Source organism: Scyliorhinus torazame, chromosome 7 (genome assembly GCF_047496885.1).
Source record: "Scyliorhinus torazame isolate Kashiwa2021f chromosome 7, sScyTor2.1, whole genome shotgun sequence".
Lineage (NCBI taxonomy): Eukaryota > Metazoa > Chordata > Chondrichthyes > Carcharhiniformes > Scyliorhinidae > Scyliorhinus > Scyliorhinus torazame.
Window position 1 is genome coordinate 7,458,956 of NC_092713.1, and position 18,310 is coordinate 7,477,265.

The 18,310-nt window shown below is 49.3% G+C and overlaps 1 protein-coding gene across 1 annotated transcript in view; it reads left to right on the plus strand.

The window, feature by feature from the left end:
* The window catches only part of erich3 (glutamate-rich 3), a 129,801-nt gene extending 113,263 nt beyond the window's left edge, over window positions 1-16,538 (plus strand). The window contains exon 14 of the mRNA XM_072512836.1: window positions 13,090-16,538. Within this exon, the coding sequence (XP_072368937.1) occupies window positions 13,090-13,141 (52 nt within the window). The 3' untranslated portion in view covers window positions 13,142-16,538. The remainder of the gene's footprint in view (window positions 1-13,089) is intronic.
* The last annotated feature ends 1,772 nt before the right edge of the window (window positions 16,539-18,310 follow it).

The following is an 18,310-nucleotide window of genomic DNA, read 5'->3' on the forward strand; positions in this document are numbered from 1 at the left end:
GTGGGAACACAGGACAGCGTAGCAGTGTTGAGAACACAGGACAGCGAGGCAGTGTTGAGAACACAGGACAGTGAGGCAGTGTTGAGAACACAGGACAGTGAGGCAGTGTTGGGAACACAGGACAGCGTAGCACTGTTGAGAACACAGGACAGCGAGGGAATGTTGAGAACACAGGACAGCGAGGCAGTGTTGAGAACACAGGACAGCGAGGCAGTGTTGAAAACACAGGACAGCGAGGCAGTGTTGAGAACACAGGACAGCGCGGCAGTGTTGAGAACACAGGACAGCGTGGCAGTGGTGGGAACACAGGACAGCGAGGCAGTGTTGGGAACACAGGACAGCGAAGCAGTGTTGGGAACACAGGACAGCGAGGCAGTGTTGAGAACACAGAACAGTGAGGCAGTGGTGGGAACACAGGACAGTGAGGCAGTGTTGGGAACACAGGACAGCGTAGTAGTGTTGAGAACACAGGACAGCGAGGGAGTGTTGAGAACACATGACAGCGTGGCAGTGGCGGGAACACAGGACAGCGTAGCAGTGTTGAGAACACAGGACAGCGAGGCAGTGTTGAGAACACAGGACAGCGAGGCAGTGTTGAGAACACATGACAGCGAGGCAGTGTTGAGAACACAGGACAGTGAGGCAGTGTTGAGAACACAGGACAGCGTAGCAGTGTTGAGAACACAGGACAGCAAGGGAATGTTGAGAACACAGGACAGCGAGGCATTGTTGAGAACACATGACAGCGAGGCAGTGTTGAGAACACAGGACAGTGAGGCAGTGTTGAGAACACAGGACAGTGAGGCAGTGTTGAGAACACAGGACAGCGAGGCAGTGTTGAGAACACAGGACAGTGAGGCAGTGTTGAGAACACAGGACAGTGTAGCAGTGTTGAGAACACAGGACAGCGAGGCAGTGTTGAGAACACAGGACAGCGAGGCAGTGTTGAGAACACAGGACAGCGAGGCAGTGTTGAGAACACAGGACAGCGAGGCAGTGTTGAGAACACAGGACAGCGCGGCAGTGCTGAGAACACAGGACAGCGTGGCAGTGGTGGGAACACAGGACAGCGAGGCAGTGTTGGGAACACAGGACAGCGAAGCAGTGTTGGGAACACAGGACAGCGAGGCAGTGTTGAGAACACAGAACAGCGAGGCAGTGGTGGGAACACAGGACAGCGTAGCAGTGTTGAGAACACAGGACAGCGAGGCAGTGTTGAGAACACAGGACAGTGAGGCAGTGTTGAGAACACAGGACAGTGAGGCAGTGTTGGGAACACAGGACAGCGTAGCACTGTTGAGAACACAGGACAGCGAGGGAATGTTGAGAACACAGGACAGCGAGGCAGTGTTGAGAACACAGGACAGCGAGGCAGTGTTGAAAACACAGGACAGCGAGGCAGTGTTGAGAACACAGGACAGCGCGGCAGTGTTGAGAACACAGGACAGCGTGGCAGTGGTGGGAACACAGGACAGCGAGGCAGTGTTGGGAACACAGGACAGCGAAGCAGTGTTGGGAACACAGGACAGCGAGGCAGTGTTGAGAACACAGAACAGTGAGGCAGTGGTGGGAACACAGGACAGTGAGGCAGTGTTGGGAACACAGGACAGCGTAGTAGTGTTGAGAACACAGGACAGCGAGGGAGTGTTGAGAACACATGACAGCGTGGCAGTGGCGGGAACACAGGACAGCGTAGCAGTGTTGAGAACACAGGACAGCGAGGCAGTGTTGAGAACACAGGACAGCGAGGCAGTGTTGAGAACACATGACAGCGAGGCAGTGTTGAGAACACAGGACAGTGAGGCAGTGTTGAGAACACAGGACAGCGTAGCAGTGTTGAGAACACAGGACAGCAAGGGAATGTTGAGAACACAGGACAGCGAGGCATTGTTGAGAACACATGACAGCGAGGCAGTGTTGAGAACACAGGACAGTGAGGCAGTGTTGAGAACACAGGACAGTGAGGCAGTGGGTGGAACACAGGACAGTGAGGCAGTGTTGGGAACACAGGACAGCGAGGCAGTGTTGAGAACACATGACAGCGAGGCAGTGTTGAGAACACAGGACAGTGAGGCAGTGTTGAGAACACATGACAGCGTGGCAGTGGCGGGAACACAGGACAGCGTAGCAGTGTTGAGAACACAGGACAGCGAGGCAGTGGCGGGAACACAGGACAACGAGGCAGTGGGAAAAACACTGGATGGAGAGACAAAGTTAGAAATACAGGTCAGGGAGGTTGTGGCAGAAGCAAAAGACATGGAGCCTATAGTAGAAATACTGGACAGGGAGACATTGATGGAAACTCAGGACAGGGAGATGTTGATGGAAACACAGGACAGGGAGACATTGATGGAAACACAGGACAGTGAGACATTGATGGAAACACAGGACAGTGAGACATTGATGGAAACACAGGACAGTGAGACATTGATGGAAACACAGGACAGGGCGATGTTGATGGAAACACAGGACAGGGAGACAGTGAAGAAAACGCAAAACAGGGAGACAGTGAAGGAAACGCAGGACAGGGAGACAGTGAAGGAAACGCAGGACAGGGTGGCCGTGGATAGGATGCAGAGTTGGCGTACAGCACAGAGAATCGGAAACCAGGAAGGAATGGTAGAAATCCAGGATGCAGAGACTTTGAGCGGTTTGGATGTGGGAACGATAAATGGAAAGGTAGCTGCAGAGAACTCCACCAACAAGACTGATACCAGCATCGACATTCCCGCAGAGCGACCTCGAGACCATTGGAATATCCTGGATACGGACGCAGTTATCGCTGAAGCTTTGATCTACAGAAATGTATTAGATGGAGCGATGAGAAAGCCGGAATGTGAGACCGAGGAGGACAGCGTTCCAGGAGTTTTTGGTGAGCAATGTTCCCCGCCATTGTCGGTCAGTGGGAGAGACACGGCAACAACATTCAAGCAGCACCATGGTGCAGGACTGGCAAACATCCTTCCCGAAGGAAAAGGGAGCTGGGATGGCTCACATTTGATTTGTGTGATTCCTGCGGCCCAGGGGGAGGACGGTGTCGGTGTTTTTGGTTTATTGGCAGAGCCAGGGACTGATAGTGAGCAGCACCCAGCAACACTGGGGAATCGGAATCTAACCTGATCATCAGGGGAGCTCCCCACTGACTACGATGGTACGTACAAACAGCTTACCACTTAATGTAACTACAGTGCCAAAGATTTCTATACTCTGCCGGAACTCTGAGAGAGGAGAAAAAGATTGGTGAAGACAAATGTACAGAAACTGGGGAATGTACAACGGGGACAAATGGCTGAGCAACTAAATACAGACTTTGGTTCTGTCTTCACAAATGAGGACAGAAATAACGTACCAGAAATGTTGAGGAACGCAGGGTTTAGTGAGAGGGAGGAACTGAAGGAGGTCAGTATCAGCAGAGAAATATTGTTGGGGAAATTGATGGGATTGAAGGCTGATGAATCCCCAAGGCCCCAGAATCTACATCCCAGGGTACTTAAGGAAGCGGCCTGAGAGATAGTGGACGCATTGGTGGTCACCTTCCCGGATTCTATAGACTCTGGAGCAGTCGCTGCAGATTGGAGGGTGGCTGATGTAGCTACACTATTTAAAAAGGGAGGTAGAGAGAAAACAGGGAAGAGCAGTCAGCCTGACGTCGGTAGTGGGGAAAATTCATCAATCCATTGTCAAAGATTTTCTAGCAGACGCTTGGGAAACAGTGGCAGGATCGGACAGAGTAGCTGGGATCTATGAAGGGGAATCATTCTCGACAAATCTACTGGAATTCTTTGAGGATGGAACTAGTAGAGTTTCATATGAGGATAGATTGAAGATCATAGAATTTACAGTGCAGAAGGAGGCCATTCGGCCCATCGAGTCTGCACCGGCTCTTGGAAAGAGCACCCTACCCAAACCCACACCTCCACCCTATCCCCAGTAACCCCACCCGACACTAAGAGCAATTTTGGACACTAAGGGCAATTTAGCATGGCCAATCCACCTAACCTGCACAACTTTGGACTGTGGGCGGAAACCGGAGCACCCGGAGGAAACCCACGCAGACACGGGGAGAACGTGCAGACTCCGCACAGACAGTGACCCAAGCCGGGAATCGAATCTGGGACCCTGGAGCTGTGAAGCAATTGTGCTAACCACTATACTGTCGTGTTGCCCGTAATGACGAGGGGGAGCCAGTGGATGTGGTTAATTTGGACTTTCAGAAGGCTTTCGACAAAGTTCCATATAAGAGATTAGTGGGTAAAATTAAAACACATGGGATTAGGGGTAGTGTATTGAGATGGACAGAAAACTGGGTGGCAGACAGGAAACAAAGAGTAGGAATTAATAGGTCTTTGTCCAATTGGCAGGCAGAGACTAGTGGGGTACCGCAGGGATGGGTGCTGGGACAATGTATATGAGTGATTTAGATGAGGGAACAAAATGTCATATCTCCAAATTTGCGGTTGACACAAAGTTGTGTGGGAGGGTGAGCTGTGAGGAGGATGCAGAGATCCTTCAGTGTGATTTGGACAGGTTGGGTGAGTGGGCAAATGAATGGCAGATACAGTTTAATTTGGATAAATGCGAGGTTATCCACTTTGGTAGCAAAAACAGGAGGGAAGATTATTATCTGAATGGTTATAGATTAAGAGAGGGGAATGTGCAACAAGGGGTGTCCTTGTGCACCAGTCGCTGAAGGTAAGCATGCAGGTGCAGCAGGCGGTAAAGAAGACAGATAGTATGTTAGCCTTTATTGCGAGAGGATTTGAGTCCAGAATATTACGGCAGTTTTAGTTTCCTTATCTGAGGAAGGATTTTTTAAAAATTCATTCACAGGCTGTGGGCTTCGCTGTTTCGGTCAGTATCTATCGCCCATCCCTAGTTGCCCCTCAGAAGATGGTAGTGAGTTACCTTCTTGATCCGCTGCAGTCCCTGTGGTGTAGGTACACCCAGTGTGCTGTTAGGGAGGGAGTTCCAGGATGTTGCCCCAGCGACAGTGAAGGAACGGCGATATATTTCCCAGTCAGGGTGGTGAGTGACTTGGAGGGGAACCTCCAGGTGGTGGGGTTCCCAGGTATCTGCTGCTCTTGTCCTTATAATAATAATCTTTATTGTTGTCACAAGTAGGCTTACATTAACACTACAATGAGGTTACCGTGAAAAGTCCCTAGTCGCCACATTCCGGCGCCTGTTCAGGTACACTGAGGGAGAATTCTGGGGCGCGATTCTCCGACCCCCCACCGGGTCGGAGAATCGCCGGGGGCTGGCAGCAATCCTGCCCCCGCCGTGTTCCGAATTCTCCACCAGAGATTCGGCGGGGACAGGAATCGCACCGCACCGGTCGGCGGGAATCGCGCCGGTCAGCGGGCCCACCCCCGACGATTCTCCAGTCCCGCCGCTGTCAACCCTCGCCCGGCGGCATGGATTAAATCTCCTTTTGAACGGCTGGAAAAGGCAGCGCGGGCAGGGTCATGGGCGGGGGGCGCGGGGCGTGGGGCGATTTGGCCCCGGGGGATGCCCCCAGGGTGGCCTGGCCCGCGATCGGGGCCCACCAATCCACGGGTGGGCCTGTGCCCTGGGGGCATTCTTTTTCTTCCGCCTTCGCCACGGTCTTCACTATGGCGGTGGCGGAAGAGACCCCCTCCCCTGCGCATGCGCGGGGATGATGTCAGCAGCCGCTGACGCTCCCGCGCATGCGTCGCCCGGCGAAGTCCCTTCGGTGCCGGCTGGCGTGGCGCCAAATGCCTTTCCCACCAGCCGGCGGGGCGGAAAATACTCCGGCGTGGGCCTAGCCCCTCAAGGTGAGGGCTTGGCCCCTAAAGGTGCGGAGAATTCCGCTCCGTTGGGGCGGCCCGACGCCGGAGTGGTTCCCGCCACTCCATCCCGCTGGGACCCCCCGCCCCGCCGGGTAGGGGAGAATCCCGCCCCAGAATGCCGAAACTACCTAACAGCACGTCTCTCGGGACTTGTGGGAGGAAACCGGAGCACCCGGAGGAAACCCACGCTGACACGGGGAGAACGTGCAGACTCCGCACAGACAGTGACCCAAGCCGGGAATCGAACCTGGGACCCTGCCGCTGTGAAGCAACTGTGCTAACCACTGTGCTTCCATGCCATCCTTCTAGATGGTAGTGGTCGCGGGTTTGGAAGGTGCTGTCTAAGGAACCTTGGTGAGTTCCTGCAGTGCATCGTGTAGATGGTACACACGGCTGCCACTGTGTGTCGTTGGTGGAGGGTTTGAATGTTTGTGGAAGGGGGAGCAATCAAGCGGGGCTGCTTTGTCCTGGATGGTGTCGAGCTTCTTGAGTGTTGTTGGAGCTGCGCTTACCCAGGCAAGTGGAGAGTATTCCATCACACTCCTGACTTGTGACTTGTAGATGATGGACAGGCTTTGGGGGGTCAGGAGGTGAGTTATTCACGGTAGGATGCCTTCAGTATCTGAGGAGTCGCGAATGGTGCTGAACATTGTGCAGTCACCCGCAAACATCCCCACTTCTGACCTTATAATGGAAGGAAGGTCATTGATGAAGCAGCTGAAGATGGTTGGGCCGAGGACACGACCCTGAGGAACTCCTGCAGTGATGTCCTGGAGCTGAGATATTGACCTCCAACCACCACAACCACCTTCCTTTGTGCCGGGTATGACTCCAACCAGCGGGGAGTTTCCCCCCTGATTCCCATTGACCCAGTTTAGCTCGGGCTCCTTGATGCCACACTCGGTCAAACGCTGCCTTGATGTCGAGGGCAGTCACTCTCACCTCCCCTCTGGCATTCAGCTCTTTTGTCCATGTTTGAACCAAGGCTGTAATGAGGTCAGGAGCTGAGTGACCCTGGCGGAACCCAAACTGAGCGTCCGTGAGCAGGTTATTGCTGAGTAAGTGTTGCTTGAGAGTATTGTGATCCAAAAAGACGAGGTGTTGGGTGTCTTAAAAAATATTAAGGTAGATAAGTCCCCAGGGCCTGATGGGATCTACCCCAGAATACTGAAGGAGGCTGGAGAGGAAATTGCTGAGGCCTTGACAGAAATCTTTGGATCCTCGCTGTCTTCAGGGGATGTCCCGGAGGACTGGAGAATAGCCAATGTTGTTCCTCTGTTTAAGAAGGGTAGCAAGGATAATCCCGGGAACTACAGGCCGGTGAGCCTTACTTCAGTGGTAGGGAAATTACTGGAGAGAATTCTTCGAGACAGGATCTACTCCCATTTGGAAGCAAATGGACGTATTAGTGAGAGGCAGCATGGTTTTGTGAAGGGGAGGTCGTGTCTCACTAACTTGATAGAGTTTTTCGAGGAGGTCACTAAGATGTAGGTAGGGCAGTAGATGTTGTCTATATGGACTTCAGTAAGGCCTTTGACAAGGTCCCTCATGGTAGACTAGTACAAAAGGTGAAGTCACACGGGATCAGGGGTGAACTGGCAAGGTGGATACAGAACTGGCTAGACCATAGAAGGCAGAGGGTAGCAATGGAGGGATGCTTTTCTAATTGGAGGGCTGTGACCAGTGGTGTTCCACAGGGATCAGTGCTGGGACCTTTGCTCTTTGTAGTATATATAAATGATTTGGAGGAAAATGTAACTGGTCTGATTAGTAAGTTTGCAGACGACACAAAGGTTGGTGGAATTGCGGATAGCGATGAGGACTGTCTGAGGATACAGCAGGATTTAGATTGTCTGGAGACTTGGGCGGAGAGATGGCAGATGGAGTTTAATCCGGACAAATGTGAGGTAATGCATTTTGGAAGGGCTAATGCAGGAAGGGAATATACAGTGAATGGTAGAACCCTCAAGAGTATTGAAAGTCAAAGAGATCTAGGAGTACAGGTCCACAGGTCATTGAAAGGGGCAACACAGGTGGAGAAGGTAGTCAAGAAGGCATACGGCATGCTTGCCTTCATTGGCCGGGGCATTGAGTATAAGAATTGGCAAGTCATGTTGCAGCTGTATAGAACCTTAGTTAGGCCACACTTGGAGTATAGTGTTCAATTCTGGTCGCCACACTACCAGAAGGATGTGGAGGCTTTAGAGAGGGTGCAGAAGAGATTTACCAGAATGTTGCCTGGTATGGAGGGCATAAGCTATGAGGAGCGATTGAATAAACTCGGTTTGTTCTCACTGGAACGAAGGAGGTTGAGGGGCGACCTGATAGAGGTATACAAAATTATGAGGGGCATAGACAGAGTGGATAGTCAGAGGCTTTTCCCCAGGGTAGAGGGGTCAATTACTAGGGGGCATAGGTTTAAGGTGAGAGTGGCAAAGTTTAGAGTAGATGTACGAGGCAAGTTTTTTACGCAGAGGGTAGTGGGTGCCTGGAACTCACTACCGGAGGAGGTAGTGGAAGCAGGGACGATAGGGACATTTAAGGGGCATCTTGACAAATATATGAATAGGATGGGAATAGAAGGATACGGACCCAGGAAGTGTAGAAGATTGTAGTTTAGTCGGGCAGTATGGTCGGCACGGGCTTGGAGGGCCGAAGGGCCTGTTCCTGTGCTGTACATTTCTTTGTTCTTTGTTCTTTGTTTTAGTACTGTTGATGATTCCTTCCATCATTTTACTGATGATGGAGAGTAGACTGATAGGGCGGTAATTGGCTGGGTTGGATTTGTCCTGTTTCTTGTGTACAGGACACACCTGGGCAATTTTCCACATTGCCGGGTAGGTGCCAGTGTTGTAGCTGTACTGGAACAGCTTGGCTAGGGGTGCGGCAAGGTCTGGAGCGCAAGTCTCCAGTACTGTTGCCGGAATATTGTCGGGGCCCACAGCCTTTGCAGTGTCCACTGCCTTCAGCCGTTTCTTGATATCACGGGGAGTGAATCGTATTGGCTGAAGACTGACATCTGTGATGCTGGAACCTCCGGAGGAGACCGAGGTGGATCACCCACTCGGCTCTTCTGGCTGAAGATTGTTGCGAATGCCTCAGCCTTGTCTTTTGCACAGATGTGCTGGGCTCCTCCATCATTGAGGATGGGGATATTTGTGGAGCCTCCTCCTCCAGTGAGTTGTTTAATTGTCCACCACCATGGAAAGAGCACCCTACCCAAGCCCACACCGCCACCCTATCCCCATAACCCAGTAACCCCATCCAACACTAAGGGTAATTTTGGACACTAAGGGCAATTTTATCACGGCCAATCCACCGAACCTGCACATCTTTGGACTATGGGAGGAAACCGGAGCACCCGGAGGAAACCCACGCACACACGGGGAGAACGTGCAGACTCCGCACAGACAGTGACCCAAGCCGGGATCGAACCTGGGACCCTGGAGCTGTGAAGCAATCTCCATGCCAATGTTGTGAAACCCTCTCACAAGGATGCCGCTACTCCACATCGACAGAGTATACCCTCATTCCACTCAACCTTTTCTCATTGGAAAGCCCCTCACCGCAGAAAGACTTTTCCTTTGAGGCTGCCACACATCGGGCCAGCTTCACCCTTTTGTGGCTACATTTCAGTATCCACACGTGTACACTCACTCAGACACACTCACAGACACACTCAGACACACTCACACAGACACACTCACACAGACACACTCACACAGACACACTCAGACACACTCACTCAGACACACTCACAGACACACTCAGACACACTCACTCAGACACACTCACACAGACACACTCAGACACACTCACACAGACACACTCACACAGACTCACTCAGACACACTCACAGACACACTCACACAGACACACTCAGACACACTCACAGACACACTCACACAGACTCACTCAGACACACTCACAGACACACTCACACAGACTCACTCAGACACACTCACAGACACACTCACACAGACACACTCAGACACACTCACAGACACACTCAGACACACTCACAGACACACTCACACAGACACACTCAGACACACTCACAGACACACTCACACAGACTCACTCAGACACACTCACAGACACACTCACACAGACTCACTCAGACACACTCACAGACACACTCAGACACACTCACAGACACACTCACACAGACACACTCAGACACACTCACTCAGACACACTCACACAGACACACTCAGACACACTCACAGACACACTCACACAGACACACTCAGACACACTCACAGACACACTCACAGACACACTCAGACACACTCACTCAGACACACTCACACAGACACACACACAGACACACTCAGACACACTCACAGACACACTCACACAGACACACTCAGACACACTCACTCAGACACACTCACACAGACACACTCACACAGACACACTCAGACACACTCACACAGACACACTCAGACACACTCACAGACACACTCACACAGACACACTCAGACACACTCACTCAGACACACTCACTCAGACACACTCAGACACACTCACACAGACACACTCACACAGACACACTCAGACACACTCACACAGACACACTCACACAGACACACTCACTCAGACACACTCACTCAGACACACTCACACAGACACACTCACTCACACAGACACACTCAGACACACTCACAGACACACTCACACAGACTCACTCACACACTCACTCAGACACACTCACTCAGACACACTCACAGACACACTCACACAGACTCACTCACACAGACACACTCACACACTCACACTCACAGACACACTCACACAGACACACACACACACACTCACACACACAGATTCACCCACACACACACCCACACACTCACACACACACTCACACACACACACACACAGATTCACACACACCCACACCCACACCCACACACCCACACCCACACCCACACACACACTCACGCTCACACTCTCACACACACACACTCACACACAGATTCACACACACACCCACACACACACTCACACACACACACACACTCACACACAGATTCACACACACACCCACACACTCGCACACAGATTCACACACACACACCCACACACACACCCACACACACACACCCACATTCACACACACCCACACACTCACACAGAGATTCACACACACACCCACACACACACACCCACATTCACACCCACACACTCACACAGAGATTCACACGCACACCCACCCCACATGCACACATTCACACAGGCACTCACACACATTCATTTACACACACAAAAACACAAGCACACACTCACACACTGATTCACACGCACACACACCCACACACACTCACTCACACACCCACACACACACACACACACACACACACACGTTAATGTTGCAGATTGAGGAACAAAACAATCAGCAAAAACAAGGGAATTTACAAACTCCAATTAGCGAGCCGGAGGCACTGAGGGAGATTCAGAGCTGGGAGTTAATGCAGCAAAGTTGTGTCACATCGAAACTCACCAGTCCAATTAATGGGAATTATATTGGGAATTCAAACTGATTCAGCATGAAGACAGGAAGTGATTTATTCAGCCACAGGCTGAGCTTTACACATCAACATTATTTAATATTGTGTATTGGGAGCAAATACTCAGATGGATGTCACACTGAGCTACAACACACTGACAACAAGGAAATGTTCCGAGTGAGACTGCGCTCCAAATACATTCTATTAGACAGTATGTGTATAATCGGAAGATAGATTTGCATTTATATAGCACCTTTACTCACTGCAGGATGTCCTAAAACACATCCTGGCTGATGAAGTATTTTTGAAGAGTCGGCACCGTTGTGATGTGGTAAATCTAACAGTCAATTTACACAGTAAGATCCAAGAAACTTGGCAGAAAATAATTAGAAACCAAACAATTTTCGTTAAGTGATGTTTATTGAGGACCGATAATGACCAGGAGAGAGAGAGAGTTATCCCGAGAATAAAATTGGTTTAACCAAATCTTTTGGATATTTTACATCGAACTGAGAAGCCAGATGGAGAATTGCTTTAATATTTTATAATGTAGCTCTAACAGTGCAGCACTCCCTCAGTACTGACCCTCTGACAGTGCAGCACTCCCTCAGTACTGATCCTCTGACAGTGCAGCACTCCCTTAGTACTGACCCTCTGACAGTGCAGCACTCCCTCAGTACTGATCCTCTGACAGTGCAGCACTCCCTCAGTACTGACCCTCTGACAGTGCGGCACTCCCTCAGTACTGACCCTCTGACAGTGCGGCACTCCCTCAGTACTGACCCTCTGACAGTGCGGCACTCCCTCAGTACTGACCCTCTGACAGTGCGGCACTCCCTCAGTACTGACCCTCTGACAGTGCAGCGCTCCCTCAGTACTGACCCTCTGACAGTGCAGCGCTCCCTCAGTACTGACCCTCTGACAGTGCAGTGCTCCCTCAGTACTGACCCTCTGACAGTGCAGCACTCCCTCAGTACTGACCCTCTGACAGTGCGGCACTCCCTCAGTACTGACCCTCTGACAGTGCGGCACTCCCTCAGTACTGACCCTCTGACAGTGCAGCACTCCCTCAGTACTGACCATCTGACAGTGCGGCACTCCCTCAGTACTGACCCTCTGACAGTGCGGCACTCCCTCAGTACTGACCCTCTGACAGTGCAGCGCTCCCTCAGTACTGACCCTATGACAGTGCGGCACTCCCTCAGTACTGACCCTCTGGCAGTACAGCACTCCCTCAGGACTGACCCTCTGACAGTGCAGCGCTCTCTCAGTATTGACCCTCTGACAGTGCAGCGCTCCCTCAGTACTGACCCTCTGACAGTGCAGCGCTCCCTCAGTACTGACCCTCTGACAGTGCAGCGCTCCCTCAGTACTGACCCTCTGACAGTGCAGCACTCCCTCAGTACTGACCCTCTGACAGTGCAGCGCTCCCTCAGTACTGATCCTTTGACAGTGCAGCACTCCCTCAGTACTGAACCCCTGACAGACAACTTAAATTGTGAACAAAATTCCTATTATCAGCCCATGAAGCATTTTTTGCAAATTTCCTTCAGTCTGTGTACCTGTGGATACTCTCCCTCCTGTCATTGGAAAAGCCTCCTTACTTACTCTATTTGGACCACTTATAACATCTCGATTAAATCTCCTTTGATTGTTTCTGCTCTAAAGTGAACTATCCTAGCCTCGCCAGTCGCTCCACGTGACTGAACCTCCTCTCCGTGTCTCAATTCTCTTCAGCTTGCCAATCTTGGCTGTTTGTATTCCAGGGCGGAGACAAGGAGAAAGTCCGGACACCAGCCTCCCTGGTGGAGCATCTAACCCAGGGCCGCAGGACCGTACACACGCTCATCGCACTGTTACCTTTCCATTCTCCTGGCTCCTCCGCGTATCTGGGGCTGTTTCGAAAGGAGCTCATTTTCTCTTATCAAGTCGAACATTGGAAATGTGTCCGCCATGAGGACGCTGCAGGAATTGCTTACTATCTTGCCGTCAGTGAGCTAGCCTCTTGTCTGGAAGTGCAAAATTGGAAACCTTTCTCTGAGCATTTGTGTTTTGTTATGCTCTATAGAAGTGAATAAATGCTAATTATGCAGTTAGTTTATCACTAAATATTTGATGTGCGAGTGATGTTAACTAGAAGACTTGTCGAGGAAGTTATCCCTCAATGTTATAAATGAATTCTTGAAAATTTCGAATGAATTTCGACGCTGTCATATTAATGCTGTATTTTCAGTGTAGCAAAAAGTGCAGCAGCCAAATTGCACACAGTATGATCCCACAGATTTCATTTTGCAGCAGACTAGAGAGGACATAGACTGACGCAAAGGGCAGAGTTTAATGTGACTAAGTGTGAGATGCTGCACTTTGGGAGGAGCAACATGTAATGTAATAGCATATTATTTTGCAAGGCTCAAAAGGAGTGGGACCTGGGGTTTGCATACTTACAATCCTTGACTGTGGCACGACAAATTGATAAGACGGTTGAGAAAGCCTATGCTATACTTGGTTTGTTAAATTGGGGTATTTGAATACAAAGTCAAGGAGGTTTGCGAAACTTTGACAAGACACTGGTTCACAGCATTGTGTCCAATTCTGGGCACCTCAATTTTGGGGAGGGTGTGGAGGAGATTTACTGGAATGGGAGCAGGGATGTGGGATTTCAGTTAATGCGGAGAGACTGGAGAAGCTGGGATCGTTCTCCTTGGAGCAGAGAAGGTTCAGAGGAGATTGAATCGAGGGGTTCAAAATCAGCAAGAGTTCTGATGGAGTAAGTGAGGAGAAAGTGTTTCAGTGACAGGAGGGAGGGTAACCAGAGGGACACAGATTGAAGAGAATCGGGAAAAGAAGCAGAGGGGGAGATGAGGGGAAATTTCTTCATTGTTAAGATCTGGAATGTACCATCTGACAGTGTGATGGAAACATTCCAGAGGAACTTACAAAAAGCAATTGGATACTCTCTCGAAGAGGACTCATTTTCAGGGTGGTGTGGTGACAAGTTGGGATTTAGGATGAATTGGAACAACTCTGAATACACAAGGTTAGATCACAGGAGATTAGGGGTAATTTATTAGCTGGGATTGAAGACTGGCTGACCGACAAAAGTCGGGATAAATGGGTCTTTTTCTGGATGGCAAGATATGACTAGTGGGGGGGAGGGCACAGGGTTCGGTCCTTGGGTCCCAGCTATTTACAATCTATATTAATGACTTGGATAGAAGGTTCTACAGCCAAATTTGCAGATGACACTAAAATAGGTGGGATAGTAAGTTGCAATGAGGAAATAAATTTACAAATAGATATGGATAAATGAGGTGAGTGCACCAAAATTTGGCAGATGGAGTTTAATGTGGATTAGTGTGAGGTTATCCATTTTGGTAGAAAAAATAGAAAGGCAACTTATTATGTAAATGGAGAGAACCCCCAGAGTGCTTCATGCAGAGGGGTCTGGGTGTCCTTGGGCATGAATCACAGAAAACTAGTCTGCAGGTGCAGGTAATAAGGAAGGCAAATGGAATTTTGCCCTTTATGGCTAAAGGAATATAGTATGATGAAGAGAGATTGAGCAGTTTAGGCCTATACTCTGTAGAGTTTGGAAGAATCAGAAGAGATCTAGTTGGGGTATATAAGATGATCAAAGATATTGACAAAGTAGATGTAGAGCGGATGATTCCTCTTGTGGGGCAATCGAGATCGAGAGGTCATAGTTTTAGGATAAGGGGCAGCAAATTTAAACAGAGATGAGGAGAAATTACTTCTCCCAAAGGGTTGTGAATCTGTGGAATTCATTACCCCAGCGCACGGTGGATGCTGGGACAGTGAGTGAACTAAAGGAGGAGTTAGACAGGTTTTTAAGTGGTAACGGGTTGAAGGTTATGGAGACCGGGCAGGACGGTGGAGTTGAGGCCGAGAGGAGATCAGCCATGATCGTGTTGAATGGCGGAGGGGGCTGGAGGGGCTGAATGGCTCCTGCTCCTCGCTCTTATGCCTTTTTAAAGAACCGGCACATCATGATGGGCCAAATGGCCCAGTTCTGTGCAATAAGATTCTATTTTATTTCACATTCACAGCAGTCGTAGCATGGATATAAAATTGGCTCCAGGATGGGAGGTTGAGAGTTATTGTAAACGGTTGGATTTTTTTCTGATTGGAGGGCCAGAATGGAGTTTTCCAAAGTTCAGTATTCTGTCCACTGCTGTTTCTGATATAGATTAATTACTTGGTTTTGGGTGTGCAGGGCACAATTTTGAAACTTGCAGATGACATGAAACTTAATTAAAAAGTGAAAGAAATGATGATAGACTTCAAGAAGGCATTGGGAGGAAGGGGCGGACAGGTTATAAAATTAGATTCAATGCAGAGAGGTGTGAGGCAATATAATTTGGTATAAGAATGAAGAGAGACAATACAAACTAAATGTTTGAATTTTAAATGGGGGTGCAGGAGCAGAGAGATGTCACGCTCAGGAGAACATGAGGATATTGCAACGTGACCATAACACTTCTTCATATGGCTGCAACGTATCATGTGACTATGGACATTTGAACTATGGCCAGTGCTAGATTGTGCGGCCAATATTTAGTCAAACATGGATCTGAATAAGGGAACTTTGCAGTCACCTGTAGAGTTGAAATATCTCAATGTGTACGGATGAAGCAGCCTCTGACGAATATGGGATCCCTGGGTTGTTGGTCTCTGAGTATCATATTAATTATGGAGAATATTTGAGTTAATTTGGGGACAGATAAGAGTGAATGGCTGTTGTCATCTACTATTGTATCATGGTGGTCTGGACAGTTAACCCCACATTCATGTGACTGAAACTGGCTTTCAGGGACTATAGTTTAAAATGCAGTGAATAAAGCAAATAGAGCCATGATAGATACAAATGGCCAGAAACATCCAAAACTGTTGAACCATCATAGCTGAAAGTCTTCTAATTCGGCCAAAATTCTGTAATACACCAAGTCCACCTAAGAACCAATCTCCTGGCTATCTATCCACAAGAGGATTTGCAGCTTTATGAGAATCCTTTGTTTCAAAAAGACTTTCACTCCAGCTAAAGGATCAACTCAACTGAGAAGACACCAGACCTGCATAGCGATTGAATTATGAATTCCACTTTTATTAATGCACCTTTAACTTAATCTGTATCCAATCTGCGTGGTGTGAGTGAAAAAAGTGATTGAGTTGTTACGATGCAAACATCCAGGGCAATTGTGAGATAATAAATAATCTTTATTTTTAAAATCACCAAAGTGCCGGCTGCTGGAACTTTATTGTAAAAGAGGAACAATCTCTCTGAGGTGAAAGAAATACACACACCTTACACACCAAGATCCTCACTATGGGCTGGGAAGCACCACACAAACTCTGCAAAAGTGGGTTTGTGCACCGATCTTTGAAGGTGCCAGGATTGGTTAACAAAGCAGTTAATAAAACTGATGGGATCCTGGGCTTCATTAACAGAGCCCGAGCGTGTATCAGGAAGTAGCGAAATCCGGAAAAGACTCTGATTGACCCCAGCTGGAGTCAGTAGAATCATTGAATGATTACAGCACAGAAATGGCCATTCGGCCCATTGTACATGTGGGACAATTCACATACTGTCCTTCCCCTTGTGTAGGGTGCTCTTTCCAAGAGCCGGTGCAGACTCGATGGGCCGAATGGCCTCCTTCTGCACAGGGCTAAATCGCTGGCTTTTAAAGCAGACCAAGGCAGGCCAGCAGCACGGTTCAATTCCCATACCAGCCTCCCCGAACAGGCGCCGGAATGTGGCGACTAGGGGCTTTTCACAGTAACTTCATTTGAAGCCTACTTGTGACAATAAGCGATTTTCATTTCATTTTCATTTCAAACACCAAACCCCACCCTAGAAACTGACGGTGACTAATTCCCTGAAGAAGGAGATGAGAAGGCTGCCTCAAATAAAACTCGTCCACTGACCCCCTCATGGTGTACGTAACCTTCTCAAGATACAAAAATTCCATCCGATCGTTTAGCCAGGCTGAGGCACTTGGCGGTTTCGGGGACCTCCACCCGAGCAGAACTAAGAACATAAGAACATAAGAACTAGGAGCAGGAGTCGGCCATCTGCCCCCTCGAGCCTGCTCCGCCATTCAATGAGATCATGGCTGATCTTTTGTGGACTCAACACCATAACCCTTAATCCCTTTATTGTTCAAAAAACTATCTTAATCGTAAAAACATTTAATGAAGGAACCTCTACTGCTTCACTGGGCAAGGAATTCCATAAGCCCCCTAGTTCTGCTTTCACCCGCCAGTGGAAACAACCTGCCCAAAACTATCCTATCTATTCCCTTCATAATCTTATATGTTTCTATAAGATCCCCCCTTATCTTTCTAAATTCCAACGGATACAGTCCCAGTCTACTCAACCTCTCCTCGTAATCCAACCCCTTCAGCTCTGGGATTAACCTAGTGAATCTCCTCTGCACACCCTCCAGTGCCAGTACGTCCTTTCTCAAGTAAGGAGACCAAAACCGAACACAATACTCCAGGTATGGCCTCACTAACACCTTATACAATTGCAGCATAACCTCCCTAGTCTTAAACTCCATCCCGCTAGCAATGAAGGACAAAATTCCATTTGCCTTCTTAATCACCTGTTGCACCTGTAAACCAACTTTTTGTGACTCATGCACTAGCACACCCAGGTCTCTCTGCACAGCGGCATGTTTTAATATTTTATCATTTAAATAATAATCCCTTTTGCTGTTATTCCTACCAAAATGGATAACCTCACATTTGTCAACATTGAAATGAAATGAAAATTGCTTATTGTCACGAGTAGGCTTCAATGAGGTTACTGTGAAAAGCCCCTAGTCGCCACATTCCGGCGCCTGTTCGGGGTTGCTGGTACGGGAATTGAACCGTGCTGCTGGCCTGCCTTAAAAGCCAGCGATTTAGCCCTGTGCTAAACCAGCCCCTCCGGGGTATTGATGAGGCGAAGGCGAGGACGTCCACCTT